We start from the raw sequence: 9,966 nt of genomic DNA, 5'->3' as shown, positions 1-9,966 counted from the left end.
CCTGTCCCAGCCTGAGCAAGGAAGCTTTACCAGCAGGATCCCACAGGTGACTAAGGAGAGCTGTCAGAGGGTGAATAGGATCTGGGCATTGCGATGCACCCAGAAATCTGACAGACTTTTCCCCCCCACCCTTCACTTTCAGACCTAAGAATAAATGTGAGAAAACACACAGAGCTGTGGTAATAATTGGGTTTTATTGTTTCCTTGAGTCTGAAAGCACACAAAAACTTGGAAGTGATCCCTAAGCTGATTAAAAACAACCCAACCCTCTGTAATAACACAGCTAGAAAAAGAAGGGTCTGATTCTACAAACTGTGAGTAGACCTACATCTTAATATTCAGGACAAGAAATTCTGCCTAAAACACTGCTAAGCCCATGGCACAGGGGTCAGGAATAGAATCCTTTGAGTTCCAGAAGGTATTTTATGTGTGTGCATGCATCTGATATATAGGCACATCTCTGTGTGTTCCTTTGAGCTGTAGACAGTATTTTAGGCACATCTCTGCATGCAGGCAGGCAATTTGTTCATACCCAGTATGTATGTAGACATCCCATACACAGACTCATAGTCTCTACCTATGTACATGTGTGTGTGTTCTGTGCTGGGTTAGGAACTGGCTGGAGGGACGAGCCCAGAGAGTGGTGGTGAATGGAGCCACATCCAGCTGGCAGCTGTCACTAGTGGTGTCCCTCAGGGATCAGTGCTGGGCCCCATCCTCTTTAACATCTTCATAGATGATCTGGATGAGGGCATGGAGTCAGTCATCAGCAAGTGTGCAGATGACACCAAGCTGGGGGCAGATGTGGCTGGGTTGGAAGGCAGAAGGGCTCTGCAGCAGGACCTTGACCACCTGCACAGATGGGCAGAGTCCAAGGGGATGGTGTTCAATAGCTCCAAGTGCAGGGTGCTGCACTTTGGTCACAGCAACCCCATGCAGAGATACAGGCTGGGGTGGGAGTGGCTGGAGAGCAGCCAGACAGAGAGGGATCTGGGGGTGCTGATTGATACCCACCTGAACATGAGCCAGCAGTGTGCCCAGGTGGCCAAGAGAGCCAGTGGCATCCTGGCCTGCATCAGGAATGGTGTGGCCAGCAGGAGCAGGGAGGTCATTCTGCCCCTGTACTCTGCACTGGTTAGACCACACCTTGAGTGCTGTGTTCAGTTCTGGGCCCCCCAGTTTAGGAGGGACATTGAGATGCTTGAGTGTGTCCAGAGAAGGGCAACGAGGCTGGGGAGAGGCCTTGAGCACAGCCCTACGAGGAGAGGCTGAGGGAGCTGGGATTGGTTAGCCTGGAGAAGAGGAGGCTCAGGGGAGACCTCATTGCTGTCTACAACTACCTGAGGGGTGGTTGTGGCCAGGAGGAGGTTGCTCTCTTCTCTCAGGTGGCCAGCACCAGAACAAGAGGACACAGCCTCAGGCTGCACCAGGGGAGATTTAGGCTGGAGGTGAGGAGAAAGTTCTTCCCTGAGAGAGTCATTGGACACTGGAATGGGCTGCCCGGGGAGGTGGTGGAGTCGCCGTCCCTGGGGCTGTTCAAGGCAGGACTGGACGTGGCACTTGGTGCCATGGTCTGGCCTTGAGCTCTGTGGTAAAGGGTTGGACTTGATGATCTGTGAGGTCTCTTCCAACCTTGGTGATACTGTGATACTGTATTCAATACATACACCTAAGTGCTTCTGCTCTCCCATTCACCACGAACGTGACACGAACAAAGTCCCACACCAGGAGTCTAAGAATGAAAAGCTGAACCCACACATTGCTACTGCATCTGGTAATGGTCACACTGCAGCTCCAGGAAACACTCTGGAATGAGAGCTGAAATAGATGGGATTGCAGCTCCAGGCAAACACTCTAGAATGAGAGCTGAAATAGATGGGATTGCAGCTCCAGGCAAACACTCTGGAATGAGAGCTGAATAGATGGGATTGCAGCTCCAGGCAAACACTCTAGAATGAGAGCTGAATAGATGGGATTGCAGCTCCAGGCAAACACTCTAGAATGAGAGCTGAAATAGATGGGATTGCAGCTCCAGCAAATGAAATGAAATTTGACTGGCATCAGGGGGGCCCTGAGAAGTGGTTAGGGTCCATGGGTACCCCTCACATGGGTGTACCTGAAGATGGATGCTCCTCTGAGCCCATCTCTATGGACAGTGGCTGTAAGTGCACCCTCTCTACAGGAGAGCTGCAAGCCCAGCTGCTGCTCACCCTTGCCTGTGCGTATCTGGGGGCCCCGCAGGTCCTTTTTCACTGGCCTTAGGGCTGGGCAGCAGGGAGGCTCCGGGCAGGGCTGCAGGCACTGGGTGGCACCGCGGCTGGCTGCCCGTGTCTCACACCAGAGCCATGCCATCTGTGAGGCAGCTGCACTTCTCCACGACCATGCTGGGAAACTCCGCGGCTTCGATCTCGGTGCGGTTGCCCCTCTTGATGAGGTACATGATGGGCAGCGAGGAGCTCTCGGCCACGGCGCAGCTGCGCTCCCCGTAGCCGAAGCGCCGCAGAGCGCTGGGCGGCTGCAGGCAGCCCCCTGAGCACCGGTAAGCCTGGTACCCTGCTGGCTCAATGATCCAGTGCTGCGCCCAGCTGAGCTCACGGAAGCTGACGTAGTGCTTCTGCCGGCAGCAGGTGGACTTCCCCATCATCACCTCCTCCTTGCAGTCCCCAGGGCCTCTGTGCAAAGGGAGAAACAAGAACTGATGCTGCAACTGGAAACCGAGAAGGTGGGAGAAATCCTCCCCCTGTTATGTTAACAGCACAGGTGGGCCCAGGGATGTGACACCTGGGCCATGCTGGGGTTTCATTTGAATATTGAGATAACAAACATGGGATGGGGAGAGGAGTGTGGTCAGCAGGTCGAGGGAAGTTCTCCTGCTCCTCTAACTCTGCCCTAGTGAGACCACATTTGCAGTATTGTGTCCAGGTCTGGCCTTCCCGGTTCAAGAGGGACAGGGATATGCCAGAGAGCATCCAATGGAGGCTATGAGGATGACTAAGGAACTGGACCACTTGTCTGATGAGACGAGGCTGAGAGACCTGGGGCTGTTTAGTCTGGAGAAGAGAAGGCTAGGAGGAGATCTTACTGTCTACAAATATCTGAAGGCTGGGTGTCGAGAAGAAGGGGCCAGGATGTTTTCAATGGTGTCCTGTAGAATCATAGAATCAACCAGGTTGGAAGAGACCTCCAAGATCATCCAGGCCAACCTAGCACCCAGCCCTAGCCAGGCAACCAGACCATGGCACTAAGTGCCTCAGCCAGGCTTGGCTTCAACGCCTCCAGACACGGTGACTCCACCACCTCCCTGGGCAGCCCATTCCAATGCCAATCACTCTCTCTGCCAACAACTTCCTCCTGACATCCAGCCTGGACCTACCCTGGCACAACTTGAGACTCTGTCCCCTTGTTCTGTTGCTTCTTGCCTGGCAGAAGAGCCCAACCCCACCTGGCTACAGCCTCCCTTCAAGGAGTTGTAGACAGCAATGAGCTCTGCCCTGAGCCTCCTCTTCTCCAGGCTGCACACCCCCAGCTCCCTCAGCCTCTCCTCATAGGCTTTGTGTTCCAGGCCCCTCACCAGCTTTGTTGCCCTTCTCTGGACACCTTCCAGCACCTCAACATCTCTCTTGAATTGAGGAGCCCAGAGCTGGACACAGCACTCAAGGTGTGGCCTGAGCAGTGCTGAGTACAGGGGTAGAATAATCTCCCTTCCCAGGAGCACCACTGCTCCTGATCCAGCCCAGGATGCCATTGGCTCTCTTGGCCACCTGGGCACACTGCTGCCTCATCTTCAGTTACTCTCTACCAGCACCCCCAGGTCCCTTTCCTCCTGGCTGCTCTCCAGCCACTCTGTCCCCAGCCTGTAGTGCTGCTTGGGGTTGTTGTGGCCTAAGTGCAGAACCCTGCACTTGGCCTTGTTCAGTCTCATCCCATTGGCCTCTGTAATTGGACAAGAGGCAATGGATACAAACTGGAACACAGGAAGCTCCACCTCAACACAAGGGGGAACTTCTTTACTGTAAGGGTAACAGAGCACTGGAACAGGCTGCCCAGAGAGGTTGTGGAGTCTGGATGTGTTCCTGTGTGACCTGCCCTGCTTTGGCAGGGGGTGGGGGTTGGACTCAATGATCTCTGGAGGTCCCTTCCACTCCCTACCACTTTATAATTCCACGAGTAAGATACAGGGGCAAGTTTCCTACTCCTCTTTTGCAAGGGCAAGTGCTGTACAGCCTGGCCTGGCACACGTTCTGTGCTCAGGGGGCAATGTTACACTGGACACACATTGAGGTTTCATACATACCCATAGTCTTCCAAATTGAGAGTGTAAAGCACCAGCTCAGGTTTGCTCAGGGCTTTATCCTTAGGGTCCTGAGAAGTGAAACGCACAGCTTTGGCCATTTCTGAGGCGTGGCTGCCTATCTTTTCTCCTTCAATCCAGACCTCCAGAAACATTGGCTCCTGCCTCTTGTTTCGCAGCCAGAAGTGCACAGCCTGTGTCACATCGAAGTTCTTCCAGCCTGACTCACGGATAGGAACCAGCCTGCACAACAAGGGCTTAGCATTAGAGAAAAGCCCATCAGATAAAGCCCAGGCTCACAGTGCTGTTATTGCAGCAGCAGAGTAATTTGCTCCCTGTAAATCATCCCGGGCCATGATTAGGTGATATTTTCTGCTGAGCACTCCAGGCAAGCACCCACAGCCATCAACTCACACCTCAAAGAGAAGCTTGCAGATCTAACAGACACTGAAGGGCTGAATGAAACCCTTTGTGCATGCTCATGTCAAGGTATTCATTTGTGCTCATGCAGAAGCAAGGCAGCGCAGGATTAGAAGCAGCCTGGTAAGCACCACTGCTTCCAGCTGCTCCTGTCCTAGCTGCACTAAGATCCTAAGTTTCTACTCACCCAGAAAATTGGTTTGATATCTAATTCTGCCTTCAAGGGTTATAAAACTTCCACAGAGCTGAAGGGTCAGAGGAAGGTTTCTTTTTTTGCATAGTTTACTTATTTAAACTAGCTAATGAAATGGCCAGTGGAAAGAGGACCAGCAGCCAGTAACCCACCTGAGTTGGAGAGGGAGAGAGAGAAGCCAGCCAGGTGCAGGGGTTTGAAGGGGAAGACCTAACACTACACAGCATCATCTGAAACAGGTTGTTTCAGTGATTGAGCATATGTTGCAGCCTTCATTTCTGCTCTTACAAACTCGTTCTGGATTCAGAGTTTGGCTCTATAGATGTGTCCCCATCAGACTGACCAGAGGTACAAACCCCATGGCATTCAAACCCACCTGAGTTAGAGAGTGAGCAAGAGAAGCCAGCCAGGTGCAGGGGTTTGAAGGGGAAGACCTAACACTACACAGCATCATCTGAAACAGATTGTTTCAATGATTCAGCCTTCATTTCTGCACTTACAAACTCGTTTAGGACTTAGAGTTTGGCTCTATAGATGTGTCCTCATCAGACTGACCAGAGGTACAAACCCCATGGCATTCAAACTCACCTGAGTTAGAGAGTGAGCAAGAGAAGCCAGCCAGGTGCAGGGGTTTGAAGGGGAAGACCTAACACTACACAGCATCATCTGAAACAGATTGTTTCAATGATTCAGCATGTGTTGCAGCCTTCATTTCTGCACTTACAAACTCGTTTAGGACTTAGAGTTTGGCTCTATAGATGTGTCCCCATCAGACTGACCAGAGGTACAAACCCACCTGAGTTAGAGAGGGAGAGAGAGAAGCCAGCCAGGTGCAGGGGTTTGAAGGGGAAGACCTAACACTACACAGCATCATCTGAAACAGATTGTTTCAGTGACTGAGCATACATTGCAGCCTTCATTTCTGCACTCACAAACTCGTTCTGGACTTAGAGTTTGGCTCTATAGATGTGACCCCATCAGACTGACCAGAGGTACAAACCCCATGGCATTCAAACCCACCTGAGTTAGAGAGTGAGAGAGAGAAGCCAGCCAGGTGCAGGGGTTTGAAGGGGAAGACCTAACACTACACAGCACCATCTGAAACAGATTGTTTCAGTGACTGAGCATACATTGCAGCCTTCATTTCTGCACTCACAAACTCGTTCTGGACTTAGAGTTTGGCTCTATAGATGTGACCCTATCAGACTGACCAGAGGTACAAACCCCATGGCATTCAGACCCACCTGAGTTAGAGAGTGAGAGAGAGAAGCCAGCCAGGTGCAGGGGTTTGAAGGGGAGGACCTAACACTACACAGCATCATCTGAAACAGATTGTTTCAGTGATTAAGCATGTGTTGCAGCCTTCATTTCTGCTCTTACAAACTCGTTCTGGATTTAGAGTTTGGCTTTATAGATATGGCCCCATCAGACTGACCAGAGGTACAAACCCACCTGAGTTAGAGAGGGAGAGAGAGAAGCCAGCCAGGTGCAGGGGTTTGAAGGGGAAGACCTAACACTACACAGCATCATCTGAAACAGATTGTTTCAATGATTCAGCCTTCATTTCTGCTCTTACAAACTCGTTTAGGACTTAGAGTTTGGCTCTATAGATGTGTCCCCATCAGACTGACCAGAGCTATAAACCCCATAACATTCAAACTCAGCCCACAGGACTCATAACCTGTAAGTGGAATCCTGCCTTCAGGAGAGGTCCCTTTCTTACCTGGAGTCTATCAGGGAGGTCCTGTTGGTACCATCCTGGTGCCGCTGCACCCAGTAGACACTGACCCTGGCGCTGGAGACAGGCCTGTGAGACTGCCTGGCAGGCAGAAGTGCTCTGTCCAGAGGCTTTTTGAAGAGCTTCAGTTCAGCCATGGCCACTTCGCTGTTTTTAGGTATCCTGCCCTCCATGTCAAAGACCAGGCTCTGGCGTGTGGTGGTGCCAGAGTAGAGGACTTCTGCCATGCCTGCGCACACGGGGAACAAAAGAGACGGCTGCGACTGCCACCCTGGTGAGCAAAGCTCCCACGCTCCCTCCGCAGTTACCACGGAATGCACCGGGCTGGAGGGGACCTCCGAATGCTCTTTTGCCCAGCCTCTCTGCAGCAAGCAGAGACACTCCAAACTAGCCCGGGTTGCTCAGAGCCTCAGCAATCCAGACCTTGAGTGTCCCCAGGGACGGGACCTCCACCACCTCCCTGGGCAACTTGTTTCTGTGTTCCACCACGCTCATAGGAAAGAACTCCTAACGTCCAAATTACCATCACAACGCGCTTCTTCCACGTTCCCACACTGGGCTCCTGGGGCAGAGACTGCCTCTAAACACACCTTTTCTAATGCATACTTGGATCAGTGTCTTGCAAATCCCCTAATTCATCTCCCACGTCCGAGCCTCTACAAGCTGGAGGAAAGAGATGTCCTATCTGATTCGACCCCCGAAAGGTGCGCACGCCTTTGTGCCAGAGCTGGGCATGACAGCAGGGAACTGCAGCCCTCGCCAGGAGAACCTGGGCTCGTTTGCTGCCCAGGGTGCTGTCTGTGCCCTTTGAGAGCGAAACGAGCTCTAAGCATCCTTGCACACACCATTGTGTCTGCACAGCTGATTTCCTCCTCCAGACTTTTGCCAGACAAAAGGAGGGGAAGATAAAAGCTGCGGGAGGCTGAAACACCCTCCAAGAGGAGTGCTTCCTATCTGAGGTCTTTTCTTCGAGTTTTGACCTGCAAGGTCTGCGTTTTCTAGTGACTTTCTGCTTTTTTCCCACCTGCTCAAGCTTGTTGCCAGGAAACCGAAGCTTTTCTCTGCTGCCGAGCTCCAGCAGCAGCCTGCCCTTTGCAAGCACTGTGAGACGCCCCCCCCCCCGTCTCTAGGTGCAAGCTGTTAATAGTGGGTGTTAGCCTTTAAGACTCTGTGACATGCACAGCACAGGTTTAGAGGCAGCCCCAACCCTCATTCCCTGCATGGCTTTGCCTCTTCCCATCCTGTGGCCAGCCAAGTGAGGGCGGGCAGCTTCCCCTGGCAGTGGCACAAGGCTTGGGGTGTCCCCGACAGCGACGCTACAAACATTACCTGCGTGTCCAGGGATGCCCCTGAGGATGCCAGCCAGGCTTGGCAAAGCTCGGCGCTTCACCCTCTGGCGCTTCAGCATGGAGATGTACTTGTTCTTTACGTGGTCTGGGATAACCAGATCCACCAAGTCTCTCTTGTGAAGCTTAGGAACCTCAGAGAGCCCCAGCTGCTTCAGAAACACCTCCTTGAACCCTTCCTGTGTAAATGCTCGGACCATGACGACCAGGCAGAGCACGCAGAGCACCTGGGTGAGCCTCACATCCATTCTCTTCCGTCGGTGAAGCAGCTGACTGGCCGGCAGGGATGAAGGGGGGATTCCCTGGGGCTGCTCTTGGCAGAGACGTGGTGACAGCCTGCCTGAGTGGGATGGAGGTCCCCTGCACCAGGGTTTTATAGCCAGCCTAGTCCCACTGGCACAACAAATTCCACAAGTGGGGACGAAGAAGAGGACTTGAAAGGATCACTCTCTTGTCAGTAGACACATGCCAGTTTAACACCTTCATCTACTGCAAAGTTAATACAAGAAGGTTTAGAAGAGCCTCTAGATTCTCTCCCGGGGAAGAAGTTTCTGCCCTTTTGTTAGTACCCTGCAAACTTTAGCCCAGAAACCCCCTGAGTGGTCAGAGTCTCATGCTCAGCCTAGGTGAGGGAGGACACACATCTGCAGGGGACATTGCTTTAGGTACCACTGCACATGAGCCTTAAAGGAAGCATCAACCTTTCTTGCAGGGGTCTTGCTGGCCAATATCAAGCAGGAGGATAATGCTTTAGGTGGAAGCAGTAAAATAAGTCATTTCAAATCTTTTAGTGGGGGGGGGGGGGGGGGGGGGATGGGACTAGCTACTGCTTTGCTCTCTGAATATTTGTATCAAGTGTATGAATCAGGGCTGTGAACCGTGGCAGTGAAATGCTTGATGGCCTTTTACACTGCTTCTGTACTGCAGAAGGTGGAAGATGTACAGGCCTGGCACTAGGGAGAAACATCCCATCACTCTTGATAGATTCCTGAGGCTTTCATAGTACCTGTGCTTAAAAGAAGAAGGCTTTGTATAAAAGCAGACCACTCTTCAGTGAGCATGACAAACCACTCTGCTTTTCCACAACATGGATGAAGAATGTTGGTATTTTGAAGGCTATTAATAACCACAACAGAGAGCTGTACCTAGAGAGTGATGCTGACCTGGAAACTTGGCAGGGGGTGGTGGTGTGTTTGCCTTGAAGTCAACCTTTAAACTTGAAGCTCACATTCTTTGCTTCTCTGACCTTTGCTGGCATAAGAGGCAGTAAAAGTCTATTTTGGGCCAGTCCCAGGAGAGCGACTTGAAAAAGCTAAAGTATGATTGGTAAAAGTGTGAAGAATCAGAGCACTCAGGACAGATTCCTCATCCTCTCCAGAGGTAACAAGCCTGAGCACACAAACAAAAGTCCTCAGCATCAAAACTTCTCCCTATTTTCTGTGTCTTTGTGAATAATTCACAACTGGTCCAGTTTCACCCAGTGTCCAGACTGAACAGTGTACCCTGAGGGCAGCCTGGCTGGAGGACTCAGTGTAACAAACGTGACAGAAGCACCCTGGGGTGGTTCATCCCTCATTAAAACAGGGGCTGCTGGAGAGGAGCCTGCTTTGTACACAGAGAAAGGCAGCAAAGCCACCTGAAAGAGTCTAACTGTTCTGTTACTGACTCTGCTGTTACTGCTCATTTTATCTTTATAGCCTTCTGAGAAACCTGCCTCCTTAAACATGATAAAGTAGATGTTAAACTGATGCAGCTGAACAGAGTTTTAAGGATCAAATGGAAGCACAAACTACAAACCAGCGGTTTGTGCATAGCCAGAGGCCACACAGGCTTTAATCTTTCCTTTTGAGTAAGATCTTCGTCTGAACAAATAAATTGTGCTCTCCTACAGCCATTCCCAAGAGGCAAACAGCACCCAAAAGTATCCACCTCACCTTCGACTTGTGTCCAAAACTCCTGTTCTTGCAGATCTTCATCC

General features: G+C 51.6%; 1 protein-coding gene across 1 annotated transcript; it reads right to left on the bottom strand.

The window, feature by feature from the left end:
- Nucleotides 1-2,165: 2,165 nt before the first annotated feature.
- On the bottom strand, nt 2,166-8,236 carry LOC135186442 (left-right determination factor 1-like). Its single transcript, XM_064164071.1, has 4 exons — nt 7,972-8,236; nt 6,628-6,862; nt 4,295-4,534; nt 2,166-2,672 (listed from the first exon to the last, which is right to left on the bottom strand). Exons 1-4 carry the CDS (start codon nt 8,234-8,236, stop codon nt 2,333-2,335), a joined length of 1,080 nt encoding a protein of 359 aa, XP_064020141.1. The 3' UTR covers nt 2,166-2,332.
- Nucleotides 8,237-9,966: the final 1,730 nt, after the last annotated feature.

This window comes from Pogoniulus pusillus, chromosome 25, assembly GCF_015220805.1.
Source record: "Pogoniulus pusillus isolate bPogPus1 chromosome 25, bPogPus1.pri, whole genome shotgun sequence".
NCBI lineage: Eukaryota > Metazoa > Chordata > Aves > Piciformes > Lybiidae > Pogoniulus > Pogoniulus pusillus.
Note: the sequence above shows the minus strand (reverse complement) of the source record. Positions and strands in the feature narration are given on the sequence as shown.